We start from the raw sequence: 17,774 nt of genomic DNA on the forward strand, positions 1-17,774 counted from the left end.
ATGCATTTAAGTTTAGAGATTAATATTATAAAAGAATTTTGAGCCTAGGTCAATCTGGTAAGGAGAAATTAGCATAATTAACTTTTTTTTCAAATAGCGCCACCTTTGGGTGCAGTACCCCAAATTTTGGGTTATGGGTAGAGGGGGGTACTAGTAACCATACCTGAAAATTTGAAGAGTTTTGGAGTTACGGTTTAGGCTGCAGTATGACTTTTACAGAATTTTGGCCAAAAATGAACGGTACAGAAACAATAGGGGTCCTGCAGCTACGCTGCTCGGACCCCTAATAATAATAAGAAAACATAAAAGACACAAGGTGATAGTAGGCCTACATAAAACTAAAAGCATAAAAGGGCAATAATTTAAAAGTGTTTAAAAAGTAATAATTTAAAAAACAACATAGAAACTATTAACATTTTAGCTGAAAGACTTTCCCAGATTTAGACATGTAAAAAATAAGTGATCATGCAGAAAGCATCTGAGAAAAGTTTGGTCTTAAGTCTAGATTTGAAACTGGTTATAGTTGGAGCAACTTTGATCTCATCTGAAAGTTAGTTCCAGAGTTGAACTGCATAGCAACTAAATGCTGCTTCACCATGTTTAGTTCTAACAGTAGGTTTTATAAAACAACAAGTATTTCTCCTGAGGCCTGAGAGGTACTGAAGGTGTGTACTGCAGGTAGTTGGTCCCATTCCATTTAGTGATTTATAAACAAGCAGAAGTGTGTTAAAGTCAATTCTGTGACTTACTGGAAGCCAATGCAGGGACTTAAGTATTGAATGTGGTCTCGTTTTTGTGAGAACCCTAGCCACTGCATTTTGTATCATCTGAAGCTGTTTGATAGTCTTATCATGCATTCATCCCTACTGGAGATGAATGGATGAATACGTTTTTCTAGATCATGTTTAGACATTAGCCCTCTAAGTTTGCCAATGTTTTTGAGGTGGTAAAAAGCTGATTCAGTTATTGCTTTCATGTGGCTGTTTAAATTTAGATCACTGTCAGTTATGACACCAAGATTTCTAACAGTATCCTTTGCTCTAGTATGTGTTTCCTCTTTTTTACAAAATATACTTCAGTTTTTTCTTTGTTCAACTGAAGAACATTTTGAGACACCCAGTTCTTAATCTTGTCAATACTGACAAAGAGATTCAAGGGGACCACATAGCCATTAGGCGAAAGAGCTAGAGGCGAAATAGCCTAAGTTAAAATTATTTTACTTGTCAACAACATTCAATAGGCCTATACAATATTCAAAGTTGGGTTACATTCAGCATAATCCTACCTACAAATAGGCTACATAAGTAGAGGTAGATAATACAATTGGAGGTACCACTGAGGCCTTGTTGCTCGCTTCTCTACCTTAGTATTTATGATCAATTGTTATAGTCTGCACTGGTGTATATTTATACCAAGCAAGTTCGAAGTCAGAGAGAGAGAGAGAGATGGCGGACGTAGCGTTAATACTTTCAGATCCAGAAGATCTGGTCGAGCTCCCCCTATTGCTCCATGTTGGAAACAGACTATTTTGAAGTTTAATTGCAGAGCTCCGCCTATGAGTGTCGCGATTGTAAAATTCTTTAAGCTGAATGTGTATGCTGGCTTCATAAAATGTTCAGCAAGAAAGCGAGTAGAAGAGAGGGGAGGGGAGTGAGCAGATAGAGTAAAGCCAGCCACAGTGCCAGACAGTCGGCTTGAGCTGCGACCCAGTGGAGGTGATGATGGCGGCAGCTCTCGAGAGAGGAGGGCTTCGGGCCGCCTTCCTGAACCCAGGCAGCGGTGGTGGTGGCGGACCAGCACCGACAGCCGTCCCGGCTGGAGCGGGTGCCGGGGCGCTCGTCCTAGGTTCGGCTGGTAACGCCCCGATGCCTGTTCCCATGAACCTTTTTGCAACCTGGGAAATAGACCGTTCTTCGCCAAGCTGTGTTCCGAGGTAGAATGCACAGAACAATGATATTTTGCTGAATTATACTTGCTTCTCCTTTCTCTCTTGAATTTTGATAAGGGAATTTGACATGAAGCTGAATAACTTCTGCAGATGTGTGGGTTTGTAACGAAGGGATGGTCGAATTTCTGTGTCACATCAATAATTGGTTTGACATTAAATGTGTTGGGTTGGAGATCTCAAATCATGTTGAGGTGAATTAAGTTGAAGTCAATAATACTCTCCAACGTTAACAGCGCATGTTCGGTTTTCTGTGTTGTGAGTGAGGGAAGTCCCTTTAACAATGTAGGAATGACGTTGTAGACTAGCCTACTAAATGAAATCAATGCTTTCAAGTGAGAAGTTTGGAACAGCGTGGCAGAGGAGGTGTGACGACTGTTTATAGTTTTGCTAACAAAAAGCTTGTGTAGCCTATTCAGAAGGAGATCTGGTCAGTCGCGTGTTTGAGTGCATATCAAATGAGAGCAGAAAATGGAATCGTAAGCTACGTTGATGTTCTGTTCAGCTCTTAGTATACCCGTCAAAGCACTTTTGCATAACGATCCAGTATTGTGTACAGTAAGGCTACTGTCTTTTCTAAATGATGAATGCGTTCTTGATTATGATATCGGAGGCTTGAAAGATAGCAGTTTGTTTAATGTACCAGGAGTGATGCGTGTGAAACATATTAAGTGTGCTTTTAATATATTACTCTACCATGTCAAATAAATCTATTTGGCATGCTTAACGTAGGCTATGCTAGTGCAAACAATGTTGGAAAGCTCTAGGACAGTGCACATTCTTCAGATGATGTTTTGTGATTTAGAGAGGCCTTCATGTATTTTGAGCTTCAGGCCCCGACACATTTTCATATGGTTCTCATCTACACAACAGAGAGAGTAGATTTGCCACATTCCCCTTTCATGCCGTTTGCCAACAACAGCAGTGTTATGTTTCTCAATTTCGGACTTGTGCTTGGATGTTTTGGCAGGGCTGTGTCAAAAGGAATAGAATGTCTTACACTGATATTGCTGAGCTGGTTTGTGTGGGTCAGGAACTCTCTTGACATGGGTTGGCAGCAGGTATGTCAACATTTGATTGGTATCCAGTGTCACACAAATTCGGCATGGGTGATGCAAAAATTCCCCCACCAGTTGTATGAGTATGCGTGTGTGTGAGAGAGAGTGAGGAGTGCATACAAGTGTGTGTGTGTGTGTGTGTGTGTGTGTGTGTGTGTGTGTGTATGTGTGTGTGTCTGTGCGTGCGTGTATGTGCGCGTGCCAGCGCACACGCGCGTGTGGGTGTGTGTTTCCAGAGTTGCCCATGGCCCTGCTGGGATGGGCTGACTGACTCCCTGCCTGGGTAATCACATTCAGAGATCCAGTGTTGTGGGCACCTGACCGGTATCCTCACCGGAGCGGCAGGCACATTAATCAGCTTTGACCTAGATGTGTCCCACTGCCAGTGGTAGAGGAGGTGGAAGGAGAATGTGTGTTTGTGTGCCTGTGTGTGTGTATCTATGTGTGTATATGTTACCTGGATATGGCAGGAATCTGGATTGAATACACCTTAATCCAGCATGAGATGTAGGGCAAAACAGCAAAGTTACTCCGTACCAGTAATTTAACTCATGCTTTTTTGTGTACCGTGGTTGGTTTGCTGTCCCCTCAACTACATCTCAGGTTGTTGCACGTACAAAGAAATCCCAAGAAACCGCTCAGCTGCACTCTCTCCAACCCTTGGTCACGGGGAATCACCTAAGTCAAGAATAAATGATTCATGCGGCTTGTTTTTATGAGATTTTAATTGCTGTGTTTACAGCCCAACAGCCCATTATTCCTCTCGGCTAGAGAGAGTGTGCTTGTTGTTGTTTTATCTGAGCCAACAGGGGGGGGGGGGGGGTCAAGGGATGGGTGCTCTTTATTATGATCTGCTTAAGGAGCTGGCGCTCTGCGGTTGGTGGCCTGTGGCGCACAGAGGGACCCCCTGCAGATAGCTGCATCCATTAAGCCAGTGGGCCATGTATGCATTGCTCATGCATTGCCCCTCCCCCCCCCCAAATGGTCCCTCTTTGTGTTTTACACTGTTCAGCTTTCAAGTGTATTTAAGGTGAGGAGATGTGCCATATCATAAATTGAATCTGAATTAGCATGTTGACAGAATGAGGACAGCAAGCCCACATCTGGTGCTGCATAAATAGCTGTTTGAGAATGAGAGTTGGCAGCGACAGTGTCTGTATTTTTGTTGAAATATTTACCATTTGGGGAGTTTTGAATGCTCTGATCATGAAACTGAGGTAATTCTTCTCTTAAATCGTTCTTGTGTGGACAGATGCTTGGATTCATCACCCTATCATGGTCTTATTTCAGTTCATAATAATTCATTTATTTATTTATTCGTTATGATTTATCAACAATGTCCGGTGTCTGAGGCTGAGTAATGTATGGTTAATGAAGTCACACATAGTACACATAGACAGACCCTGTACAGTAGTTGAGGTCAAGGCTCTGGGTTTTGTTGAAATGGCATTTCCAATGTCACCTTCCAGGGAGTGTATTTCATGTCTTTCTTGAGGGATGAATTCCCTTTTGACTCGCGGCAGAGCGACCCTAACCCCCTCTCCATCCTCTTCATATCCATGTCCCTCCAAATAACCTTGAGCAGAAGGAGAAGAGCACAATACTATAAAACACCCCCTTTTATGGCCTCCGCGAAAAAGTGACAGCGGCCATTCCAGTGTTTCTCTGCGTTTTCACTTATGTGCTGCCCCTGAAGAGGAGGAGGAGGAGGAGGAGGAGTAGAAGGGAGGGATGTAGCAGTGTTGAGGTTTTAGAGGGAGCCTGAGAGAACATCATCACACATTCCTCTTTGACTCCGCTCAACTGCTAGATGGTTAAAGAGCATAGTATTTGTCACTGTGATTGTAGATTCTTTTCAGTGGTCTGACACAAAAAGGAACAGGTTGCAGGACTGTCTGAGTGGCTGCCATCATATGATTTGGACCGGGGTAGAGAATGGGTTGAGTAGAATCACTGTTGTAATTATCATATCATGATGTGTTTATAAGCTTGCTTGGCAAGTGGCATTTTGAGTGCCTGGCAATTTTAGACTAAAGTGGATATTACATGTCAATAAAGTACAAAGCAGTATTGAATATAGAGTGCACAATGCTCTTCAATGATGGTCTACTTGCATCTGCTGTGTAATCTTCAGAAATTGATGGTTGTCTCTGACAGTGTTACAGTGATCAAGCGAAGTAACATGCAAGCGGTTTTAGCTCTGCAAGCCCTGCATTTGGTGTTCCTCTGTGTGCTCCTGTCCTGTTTTCTGCTCAGTGTTGGGCGGAGGGGTTTTTCCCAAAATCAGAACCACATTTTCTCCCCCAATGGTTTTGAAGGGAGCTGCAGATCTGGGGGATTTTTTTCTTCTGCAGGACCAGGCTCTACAGTCATACGAGATGAATGTTCACGAAAATGCATGGAGGAAGAGTCATCATCCTGGCCCGGCGCCAGCGGGGGAAATCGAGCCTGGCCTAGCCCAACCTAGGCGTCCACACCAAGGATTAGCTTGGTCTGCTGCCCTGGCATATTTTCAGGGGCTGGGCTTCTAGATGCAGCTGTTCCTGCATGGAGCACATGTGGATGGATGTTTCCAGCCCCTGGGTTTGTAAATGATATCTCCTCTGTGAGTTACAGACTTGAGCCACGCCTCGAAAAACTATGCATTGATGCCCCAGCAAAGACGACCAGTGACGTTCACCTGACACGCAACACACACATGGGTTTTGGTTACACAACAGTTAATGTTTGTCTGGCTCAGAGATACTCTCTGCATCCTCGGAGGGAGGCTCACGCCTCATTGTGTTCATTACCTTATAAGAGAAGAATGAGAATTGATGAGGGAGCAAGCTGTTCCCAGCCCTGAAGAACAGACGGCCGGACCGACAGCCGTTGTTTACACTTCAGATACACATTGTGGTTTCTCACTCTTCGAGACAGTGCCTCAGAACACTGACCAGGCAAGGTGATTTGCAGAAGCTCTGGTGACAATTTTTCCACTCCACCAGCACAATATCATCATCTCATTTCACCGTCTCTTGTCGAGCTCTGAATTCTTCATAGGCAGTGCCATGTACCTCCAAGGCTAGTTAAAGTTTGTGTGACTTGTCAACAGCCTTGTGCTTTACAGATCCACAATGGAGCATTTGAGACGGCAGGCTGAATTGGTACCGTCTGTCTTTGACAGTGAGCTGAGGTCCTGGCTGAGGTCACTGGCGTGTCTGGGGCAGTTTGCACACCTTTTGTTCCGGTGGCGGTGCCATCGCGTGCTTCACCAGTGCTCCTGCAGCGTTCAAGCACAAGCAGCCGTGTAGCGCGGAGCCCAAGATGGACTGGATTCACACTTGGCTGAATCCTCATTCAAAACTAAGTCTCTGTGGAGGCATTGTTTCACCACCTCTCTCAGCAGCACCCCTCCTCTCGTTTGCCAGCGTCTCCTTCACTTCATCCCTCTCTTTTTGAGTCTTTCTTTCGCGAACTGGTATTTATATAGTTGTTTTAGTATATACAGTGTAGTTGTTTACACAGGTAATGCCTGATATCAGGAAAAAAACAGAGTCCAGGAAAAAAGCTTTATGTAAATTCAGAAAAAGTTGGACATCCTCAGTGACTTCTGGCTATACATAGTGTATTTGTTTAAGAATGATTAAGGCTGCGAGTCTTTGATGAGGAATCCATTTGTGCAATCAAACTGAGTTACTTGCACCGTTGGCTGTCCTTGCTAGTTTTCCTGCCTCCATAATTCGACGCAGATTATTGTGAAAGTCCCCTGCCGATGTACCAATTAGATGCCAAACACATGGTGAGCTTTTGCAGTTATGAAAGGCCTCTTGGTCACAGAGGATGGAATATTAGCAATTATCCACAGGGCAGGCTTTTCATTTGCTTTTCCTTGGCCTTTTCATGAACCTTTTATTTTGGACAGGGACTTAATGTACATATACAAGGAGGCAGGCCTTTGCTCATTAATATTGTCCAGATCTGAGGATCATTATGACAGCTTGCTTACTTGCTACATTGCAATTTCAGGCTCCTTTTATGAATGCTAGGATGGGGGTCCCCAGTGTGCTGTGTATTTATGTCACAGATGGATTTTTTTTTGTAGACAGGTTTGATTGACTTGTTCCTCTTCCCTATGGATACTGTAATCTCTTCTCCTAACGTCGGTAGATTTCCCGTTGTCCTCCCGCTGCCCTGTATTGTAGATATATGAGGTCAGGATGGGGGAGTTCTAGTCCTGACACAGTATATTTGCCTTAGTGTGTGATCTTCTTTCTCTTCACTTTTGTATACTGGCTTCAACAGCTGAGTAGCGTTCTGAAAATGTTGCTGATTATTTGCTAGAAGACCAGGGAGACACATAAAGTGCTAGCTTTGTTTTTTTTTCTTGCCGATGTTTCTCTGAAAAAGCCTACTCATTTTAAAATCAAGGAAAGCCCACTATAGTAAGCAGTGATACTTCTTACTTAATACAGTTCTTTCTATCCTCTTCACACACTGAGATTGTTTCATGTGGTTTGCTGCACGCAGAGATGAGAGCTCTGTTTTTATAGTTTTAGTCAATGCCATGCTATAATATGGTTGAAAGTCGGCCTGTAGCACTGGCCCTCACTATACCTTGGCGTCCTGAAGTCAGGGGTGAGCACCTTTCGGCCCACAAGTTGAGTGGACTGAGAAGTTGCAGAATTACGGTCTGCAGCAATGTCTTGTATCAGCCTAAGTCAGATCAAAAGGTAAGGGAAAGCAGCCATCTAAACAAACAATGAACTGAGTGTGTTGTTGTACATGGAAATTAATTAATTTGTCTAAATCGCATGACTTAATAGATTTAACATGACAGAGCAAGATTAGCATTAAATATCCTCCTGAAGCTATATTTGCCTGAGCAGTTTTTTGCATTTTGTTTCCTAGATTGACTTGATAGTCACATACAATTAATGAATATTCATGCTTGAAATATAGGTTAAGCTGTGCACGTTCATAGCCTCAGTGTGCTTCTAGTTTATTAATATTGTCAAGATGTGTGTAAATAGGCCACATTTTATTCCCCAAAGATACAAAAGTCTAAGTCATAAATTAGAAAGCTTGGGTCAACAAAGACATGGCTGAGTGCCCTGCATACCGATTTTGAGATCCAGAGCAATCAGGGAACTGTGTCACGGCTTACTTGCTTTCTGTGAGCCTCCATTTATTCTCTGTGTGATTTACATGTAAGTTGACCTGGCTAAGAAAAGCCTTCTGGTGTTACTTTGGTAACAACCTATAAATAAGAATTTAGCTAAATTCCTCTCACCTCTCCGTGTGTGATTGTGCAGATACTTCATCAAGTCTTCGTAGTTCTATAGACACCATCTGGAACTAGTTCTTGAACAGTTTAATCCACTCAGAGAAACTTTCTAGGGTGAATGACTGGCTGTCACTTTTCTAGTTATATTGTGTCATTCAGTTTTGTTTGTATTTATTATTTAAGCTGTCATGACGTCCTCAGAGCTTATGAAGATTATATGACTGTTGTCTCACATGCAGATTATACACATGCTTCCCTTCTGGGCATGTCAAAGAAACAATTGAGGGATTATGGTGTGTTTTGTCAATCTCTACAATACCAACTGCCTTGGCATGAGTAGAAGAAAGCATGAGACCAGCATGGCTGGCCAAATGAATAGAGTATGCACAGAAAGCAGAGAGAGAGAGAAGCTATACTAGTAGAGGCTATTTGTGGAGTCAGACAACGTGACTCATATTCAGTGACATGGTACACATTTGTGTCCAAGTCTTCCTCACTGAAGCTCATACTCTAATTTCCCAATGGATCTCACAAATTACGCTGAGGGCTGTCGAGTGCTTTTTTTTGCCAGAGTTTGAAATAAAGGTAGCACACTCTTCTAGTTAGTTGCTCAGGACAGAATGTTGTCATGTTAATTCAGATACCGGTAATCAAAGATAACTCAGAGATTGCAGGTTTTTAGAGTGGTATTTTAAATGTAAATTAAGCTTATATATATGGTACAGTGCAAAAGTCTTAGGCACCTTACATGTTTTGTTTCAACAATAAGGACCATATTGTTTATTTCTCACTTTACTAATTAGAATATGACCAGAGCACAGGAAATACACAGTAGGCCATTTAAATACACATAATATGTAGTTTTTGTTCTGATAGTCCAATTTCAGTCTCAAGCTACCATTAGATTTGTTGTTTAGCAGTGTTATAATGACCAATCACCCAAGGGCAAAACTCTTCCCCATCCAGCCCACTGATGTGCATGCCTGGCCTGCCAGAAGTTGCTGGTAGATACAGCTACAATGGGGGTCTCGAGATCAGCTGCTGACTTGACCGTGGCTCACCCTAAAACTGACGCTGCGGTGTGAAGAGCATTTTGGCATGGCACAAAGTGGAGGAGCCACCTGAAAAGTACTGTACATCTCTGGTGACCCTCTTCATTGTATTCCCAGGTGGCCATGCATTTTCCACTTAAAGGGCAATGAACTCTTCCAGCTGTAGCTTTTCACTGAGGTCTTTGATCTGTCAAAGAGTCGTCAAGCCTTCCTACTTCTGATACAAATGTGACAGAGTCAGAACCAGTACAAGTGCCAACCGGTTTCAGCTTCCCCCTTGCGAGATTGGTCATTATAACACTACAAAAACAACCAATCGAATGGATGCAAAAGACTAGAACCTGAACTAGAAATTCCATTTTTTTTTGTTTTTTATATTCCCTCTATCTTCTGTTTGAATTATAATAAAGACAATGGTGGTCATCATAACATTACTCATCATAACTTTTGCACAGTGCTGTACAGTATACGTAACAAAGCAAAAGCAAAAAGACAGTAAATAGAGGGGGGTTCTTTTTATGAAATAGTAACCAAATACACCATACTGTCTTTGTGGTAGTCCTATGCCTTATGTGCAGGATTCAGTGGAGCACATTTATTCAGCCTACCCCCCTCAGTGAGCGTGCTCTGTTGCGCTGTTTGTTGTGAACTCGAATAGGGTTGTGGGCTGTTGTGAGCCTGCAGAGCTTGAACACGTACCTCTGCATGTGTTTACTCACCTCGCTTTCTGCCTCTATGAACGAATGAGTGATTGAATGAATGAATGAGCAAGTAGATGAATGAACAAATGGATGGACAGACAAAAAGATGAGGAGCTGTAAATCTGAACTCAGTGTGTCTGAGTCACTCGGCACAGCACAGAGAAACACAAAGGTGGCTGTTAGAGTGAGTCAGTCACTACGGCTACAGCATTAACTGACCCACATGCTCTGCTCTGGGGAAACCTGCCGACTACGCCAAACTAATTAACTTCCAGGACATTGGCTCAAAGAGATTTCTTTGAACTCAGTGTTTGTGAGGTTTGTTTTGTCTGCTGCTACAGCTCTAATCCGTCTGTACACAGGTGGATAATATTTGGATAAGATATCTGGGATTGAATCCGTTGTCTGTTGAATAACCCCTCTGAGCATCATACTTATGGAGTGGGATTTTTTTTCCCCTACAGTCTTGTTAGCAATTTTTGTAATCGTGCTCCAAAATGTAAATCTATTTTTTTATCTATAGCTATAGTTTTGTTCTTGGAAGTCTGTATCTCATTTTATAAATATAGCTAACCTCTGGTCTAATGAGGACATTTAGATAAAGCAGAAACCAACAACAGACACCAATTATGAATCCCTAACTGGAATATCTGATTATAGCAAAATAAATAAATGCATGTGGGGAAAAGTGGAGAAGAGTCTCTTTATTTAATGTGGTTGATCTGGAGACGTCCCGTTTGGTTATTGTGCATCTCCGTGAGGATGCTGTGCTAATCTGATTTCATAACTCCTAAAGAAGATGAGCCAGTAATCTGATGCTGTGCAGAGGGCCCATCTCTTTTAATCCCCTTTGGCTGGATGCATCAAAACGGCATGGGTGCTCACCTGAGTGCTCTAGGAACATAAGTGGAACTACTGTATATTCATACTGTATGCATCAACAACACATGCTATAGTCAGCATACACATCTTGTAGTCAGCATACAGCTTTCAGGGAAATAGGGTGCTGCTGCAGTGTGTACACCAGAGGCTATGTGGGCATGAAGCAGGGAATAGAGAAGTACTTGCTGTTGTTTTTTTACAATTAGCCCAAATTCTTCGCTTCTCCCAAATTTAATCAGGGCTTTTCCTGTCATTAACTAATTTTATAGGTCCTATTAAAGTCTTTTTATATGGTCCACATTTTTGGTAGTTAGCTTTTGTAAACCCAGTTTTAAGTATTCCTGAAACATAACCCAGGCAAGCAGCCAAACTTAGGTATACTCACATAGTCAACTCATATTTTAGCATTTTTATTTGTATCCATGAAAGCAATTTTGGTGTCGTCAGAAAAGCTGACGCTCTGTCATCCTTTCAAAGGAGATTTTCAGAGGTTGTCCTCCCACTTTACCAGATGTTAGTTTTATGCAGATTTATTTATTTATTTTCCTCCTCTTTAAAAAAAAAAAAAGCAGCCGTGACAGTATGCAGCTGAGTTTTACTGCATTCGGTCTGGCACACAGCTTAAAATAATATACCATAGATGGATGTTCTATAGAACTGATAAAGAAGATAATAAGCCCATCTGACAGTTGACCCAGCGGAGGCCTCTGTTAATTTCATTTAGTCCCTTATCTGACCTGACCCCAAGGAACAATTTACTGTTTGTTTATCCTCTCATCATTAGTGTTTTCATAGGCCAGAGGGAGGAGTATCATTGCGTGATGCTTGCATTAGCTAGCCTTCTTGGCTGGCAATTCTTTTCCCCTTTTTAATTACTGTGCCAGTTGTCTCTCAGCTTGAGGTCCTGCATATAATTGACACTCTCGTTGAGATGGATTTGTTCTTGCAAAATGGGAATGCAGTTGCAATTTGCTATTTATATTTGTCCTCTTGAAAGTATTCCTGGAATTGTGCTTTGGATTGATCTCTATGTGTCTATGTGCTTCTTTGTGTGTACACACTACAATGTTCTTTGTTTTTGTTATCATCATGGTCTTTTCTGCACTGCGTTGAGTCCTCTCTCTCACTTTCCCTCTCTCATTCTCTCTCATTCCCTTTCTCTCTATCTGTCTGTCATACAGCCCCCTCCTCAGCTCTGATGCTTGTCAGAATTTGCCAGTGAATATCAGCCCACCGATTTTATGAACTACTGCTGGCCAGGTGATTTCCAGTGTTTAGGCCCGCACCTAATCACCAGGGTTTTTCTGTTATGCTCAAATCTTATGTCATCACTTTCAATGCAGAGCTCATTTGGACACATATTGAATGTATTTTAGCTGCTCTACTGTCCTCTTACTGAAAGACAAATAACCCTGGCTTACACTACTGGTCAAAAGTGTAGAGTCATTCAGACAGAATGCCAACTGAGATCAGTTGCATTATTTTTTTTAATCAGGGCAGCAGTTTTCAGATTACATTATGTGCTTACATCATTGCAAAAGGGTTCTCGACTGTTGTAGAAAGAAATGGCTGATATTTAAAGCAATATCTACATTGCCCATTATCAGTAACCATTTATCCAATGTTCCAAAGGCACATTCTGTTTACTAATCTGATATAATTTTAATAGGCTAACTGAGGACCCTTTAGTGCATGTATGGCTCATCAGAATGCTTTACTGTGCTGGCTTATAGCTTTCTCTGCACAGTTTTGTGTTCTAGTCAGATGGATCTCCTTGGGAGATGAGTGAGATTCCTGTACACCCCACACAAAAACAGCTGTGGTTACCCAGCGTGTACAGTTGGGTGGCGGGCTGAGGCGATGTTGTTGAACCAGGAGAGTTGTGCGAGTGAATGGAATCGATTCCAGCAGGAGAAAGAAAATATATTTTGTTTCCCCCTTCGGTGAGCCTCCGTGCTTGGGATCTCTTGGTAGATGGGGGGGGGGGGGGGGGGGGGGGTGAAAAGCTGTTCCAGACTTGCAAGAAGATCCTCCCTGGGAACAACTGTATGGCCTACATGCACCCCGTGCCAAAAATTGAAACACACGGAAATATAGACAGTGCAGGAAGACCTGTCAAAACAAGCAATATTTTGACCGAGTTATCTGTTGCTCTCAGTCTCCCTTTTTGTTTGTTTGTATCTATCTCTCCTCCCCTCTCCCTCTCTCTCTGTCTTTCTTGCCTGCTGTCTCTGTATCTCTCTGATATGCTCTCTCTCTCTCTCTCTCCCCCCTTTCTCTCCGACACTCTCTCAAGCGTGTTTTTCTCTTTCTCTTTCTCTCTATCTCCATTCTTCTCTTTCTCTCTTCACTCGGGCATTTCCTGAGCTCTGTGTTCCAGAAGCAACACAGAGGCTGTTTATGTCAAGAAGGGGAAACAAAGTACTGGTCTCTTCTTTGCTCTTTTAGCTGTCCAAAATTATGCCTGAGGACAAATAATCATGTGGCACCCACTTCCGCGGATCTTGTGCTGTGAAGATGCATTCTTTACCATTTGCAGTACCAAGCACATTCCAGTCAGGCTACAATTCTATCAAGTAGGCAACTCATTGACATCTGTACTCTATTCAACATCACTGGTCTGCACAAAGGGAATATCAAGACCAAGAGAATAATAAAGAACACAGTCTGAATAGCACGAGAAACATCCAATTGACTGATTGCAATGATGTACTTTAGCTGTTTTTCACATGGTTGTGTTTATGGATGCAATATTTCGACAAAATATACTTGGGTAAAGGCAATTCTTTCTTAACCTGAATATTAGCTTGAACAGTGACGTGCACTTGTGGATTCTGAATCTGGAAGAGCCATGCTTTCTATTTCGGACCAACATCAGCACTGATCTGCATTATGGACAGCAAAAGTACAGTGCTCTTCAAAGGGAGGCCGGGAACAAGTGTAATCACAGATTAAAAAGGGAATTTCATTCAAGAGGCTTGTGGACTGTGGTCAGGTCATTAGAGGTCAATCCACACTGACCCATGCTAGTCCGCTGTTAGCTTGTAGTGATTGTTGATGTCACATGTTTCCCAGTTGCATAGAACATTGATGTGAACATGGTATGGACAGCTAAAAGCCTGACCGAAGACACTAGGGCATGTATGTTCACTTGGATCCAACATAGTTTACACAGGTCTTGAATTTGTGCATTTGTGCAAGAAAGAGTATCATTTTTTGATTTTTTTGCTTCTTTGATTGAAGAGTGTTTTCCTTCATTAAGCATCAAAAGATTTTTGGGACCTGGTCTTGTAATATTTATATTGTGGAACATCTCATAAACTTAACCAATGTGTCACTAAGTACTGTGCTTTAGTTCATGCTTGACGCTGGCAGTATTTAAAGGTTATTACTTGATCATTGAAATTCAAGCCTTGCAATGTGTTGAGAGGTTTAGTGTGTTGTTGCAACATAGACTTGTGTATTTCAGGCAGTGTTTGTGTGGATGTCCATACAAAATGTCAGTGTCCTTTTGTAAACCCTGGGAGGCTAAGCACCTTAAATGCTGTCTGGTGCCTACACCTACCTGCCGTGGTAGTCGTGTTGGCTGTTGGTAAGATGCTTGTCTGCAGCCTACTGCTATTGCAAGTACACATGGGTTGACCTGTCAATATTGCCACCATGTTCTCTAACACATGCTGACTTTATCAGACCTGAGAAAGCATGTAGCTTCATTGCATTGCTCACTAGTGTTTGTGTGTGTGTGTGTGTGTGTGTGTGTGTGTGTGTGTGTGTGTGTGTGTGTGTGTGTGTGTGTGTGTGTGTGTGTGTGTGTCTCTGTGTGTGTGTGTGAATTCAGATTTTTATAATGAGATATATCAGAAAGGTGTAATTGCATTGCAGAGACAATCTCTTCAGATCCATACCAGGCCCATGTGCAGCTCAATCTATCCACAAATCAGAAATGTTTTACAACACACTATTCCTCACAGTAATATTACTTCTGGATGAAGTAACTAACATCACTGACTTATTTTGATCCAGAATGTGTAGCCGCATTACAAGGAGTCAGTGAGCTACAGTGTTGGAAGTAAAAGCCAGTGTGAAATTGTGAAATTATGCAGTCATTGAAATGCATGGAACACCAGACTCATTCCAGTGGGAGCTGGCTGTTTCGGTCTGGTCTGCATAAGTGATATCCCCCGCACCGTAACTTCCCAGAGGGATGAAAAGAAATGCTGTTAACCTGCTGAGGTTTGTATTCCCTCTGTTATTGATTGCCGAGCATCCAGCTTTTTTTCTTTCCTGTTTTTTCTTTTTTTTTTGAGGGGGGAGGAGGGGGGGGGGGGGTTCAAGAGCATTGCTTACTGAGCCCAAAATCTCCTGACTCAGATGAAGTTTCTGAAGAGCCTTAGTTAGCAACATTGCAGTTGGCAGCATGAACACTGCGCTCCACTTGTTCCTTTCTTGCTTTCTTACCATTTCTCTTGTGTTGGCCCAGTGGCCCCAGTGAGAGTGACCTGATTCCTCTGTTGGCCATTACAGTAACTGCTTAGAGGCACTTTTTCAGCATGGACTCTAAAACTCTAACTTTAAAACTACTAAAAACAATGTTTTAATGAATAATGATTTGTTAGTCAGTAATAATAAAGGAGCAAGGCGGACATTGGTGCAATCATAATTGCAGCACTAGGTACAGTAATGACTGTAATCGCTTTAGCATAGCGGTTGTTACAAAGCAGCAGGAGAATATAGTGATGTAACCGGCCCGTTAACCGTGGTTGTTTGGATCCAGTGTAGCAGAAGTGGGTTTTCAAAGGTTGTAGGGTCAGTCATTACCAGTGTTGCAGTTCTAGATGTGCTGTGTTCTATAGTGTGTGCTGTATAAGTCCATCCTTTCTAGTCTGACTTTTGTGTTGCATCTTGGAGTTAAAAGTGTGTGTGTGTGTGTGTGTGTGTGTGTGTGTGTGTGTGTGTGCGTGTGTGCGTGTGTGCGTGTGTGCGTGTGTGCTTGTGTGTGTGTGCATACAATGAAAGTCATAGAGAGTGTTCTTTTACCCCATGTCTTTTAAACTCACTGCTTGCAGTGTAGTACTGTGAAGGCATTTCTGCTCCCCTCCGTGGAGGAAGATCTGTGCAGACAGCTGTTAAATGACTCCCAGATTCATTCAAGATTGGAGTGTTGCATACGGATGTTCCCTGCCATGCCTGTCGATCCGTTTATGCATAAAGTACCAGTAAGGTGCCTCTATCGATTACATAACATGATATCAACACAGCACAGAGTAGCAGTGTTCCTTGTGTCTTGTCATGTATTTGTACATGAGGTGAGAATTCAGCATTCCCAAAGGTACAGAGTTAATTATTCATTGCCTGAAATCTTGGTGCAGCAAAGGCTCTTGTTTCTAAACGGGAACGGGGGAAGGAGCTTTGCTCGGCACAGAACGTCTGTTTACTGGTTCCGTTGGTGATGGAGGTGGTTGCGGATGCATCAGCCGGGGTGCTAACTGGTGTGGACCTTTGTTTGTAGTCTGGGTAAGAGTGCAGTTCAGGGTGCATCAGTGAATGTTTGCCGACAGATGAAGGCTCACTGGTCAGGCAGCGTAATCTCCTTAAGACCTGCAATCATTTCAGGAAGCAGATGTTTATTAGATTGATGGATGGGGGTTAGGGTGTGTGTGTGTGTGTGTGTGTGGGGGGGGGGGGGGGGGTGTACGATACCACATTAAATTGATTTAAAGTGTAGCTAAGTACAGACACATGTAAATGTGTCTGACCTGCTCCACATATGTGTTTCTAAATGTGTTTATGAGATAGCCAGGGATTAATGACCTAATACTTCCAGGGGGGGCTCTTGATGGTCCATGATGCATGTGTTTCGCTGGGCCCCTTGCCCCTCTCCAGATGCTCCGGGAAACAGTGGCTGAAACCTTCCTTGGGGCCTGTAGACTTGCTTCAATGCTTTCTTACATAACTCAGCTACCATGCCTTCCATTTGCCTATTCCAGTTGTATTACTATAGTGTATCTTTGAGCAGTGTGTTCATTGGGGGGGAAAGCGTAGTACCTTTTAAAACCAGCACCATAACTCCACCTTACGTAACCGTGCCAGGCTATAAATAGGTAGGAGGATGGCGCGCATGGTACGGATTGTTGCTTTTATTTATTATGCATGTGCCATTTTGTTATTCTCGGACATGCTGTCTACCCATTTTCATCAGTCAGTAAAGTTCACCTCTGCCGCAACAAAACACCACCAAGAAACTGGGCAGTGCGGCAGGAGCCGAAGGAGGCACTCCAGCCTCTCATCCATTTAATGGACTCAAACAAGCTTTTCCGGGCAGGATTTGTGGCGGGTGGCGAAAGGTGGTCTCCAATACCCCGGTGTGACAGATGGGAATGGGATTGCCTTGTCTCGGGTCAGGCAGCCCCAGACGGTGTCGCCGTAAACGTAGCCGGGGCTTTTTGCGAGCAAACAGGCGCGGGGACCATAATTGGATTAAATAGTACCGACTTGAGTGTCTGACCCTGGCAGAACGGCAGAATCGGAGTAGAGGTGAAGAAAGAAGGAGAGAGTGTTTGTAAAGGGGAAATTGAGAGAAGGTGGGAGAGAGGGGTAGCGAGAGAGGGAGAAAGAGAGGAGGTGGGGGTGGGGGTGGAGGGAGAAAGAGAGGGAGTGGGGGGTGGTGGGAGAAACAGCGTTCAGCAATGTTGTTCCAGGCCTGTAAACATATGGAGCCATTTGACGCTGGTATGCATGAGAAAATAGTGATAGCGGCACTAGGTGGTAATATAATAAACGTGTGGCAATCGTAGTAAAGTGGAGCTACCGTAATTTCCCAACTATTAGCCGCGGCTTGTGCACTGATTTTGTAAAATTTCTTCAGCTATG

The 17,774-nt window shown here is 43.0% G+C and overlaps 1 protein-coding gene across 2 annotated transcripts in view; it reads left to right on the forward strand.

The window, feature by feature from the left end:
- Nucleotides 1-1,604: 1,604 nt before the first annotated feature.
- The window catches only part of zmp:0000000755 (phosphofurin acidic cluster sorting protein 1), a 66,002-nt gene continuing 49,832 nt past the window's right edge, over nt 1,605-17,774 (forward strand). The window contains exon 1 of one of the 2 annotated variants that reach the window (XM_042066634.1): nt 1,605-1,933. In XM_042066634.1, the coding sequence (XP_041922568.1) occupies nt 1,719-1,933 (215 nt within the window). In that variant the 5' untranslated portion in view covers nt 1,605-1,718. Of the gene's footprint in view, nt 1,934-15,093; nt 15,138-17,774 lie in introns of those variants that run through there. The other variant, XM_042066635.1, reaches the window with a different exon arrangement.

The sequence above is a fragment of the Alosa sapidissima genome, chromosome 16, assembly GCF_018492685.1.
Source record: "Alosa sapidissima isolate fAloSap1 chromosome 16, fAloSap1.pri, whole genome shotgun sequence".
In the NCBI taxonomy this organism is placed as follows: Eukaryota; Metazoa; Chordata; class Actinopteri; order Clupeiformes; family Clupeidae; genus Alosa; species Alosa sapidissima.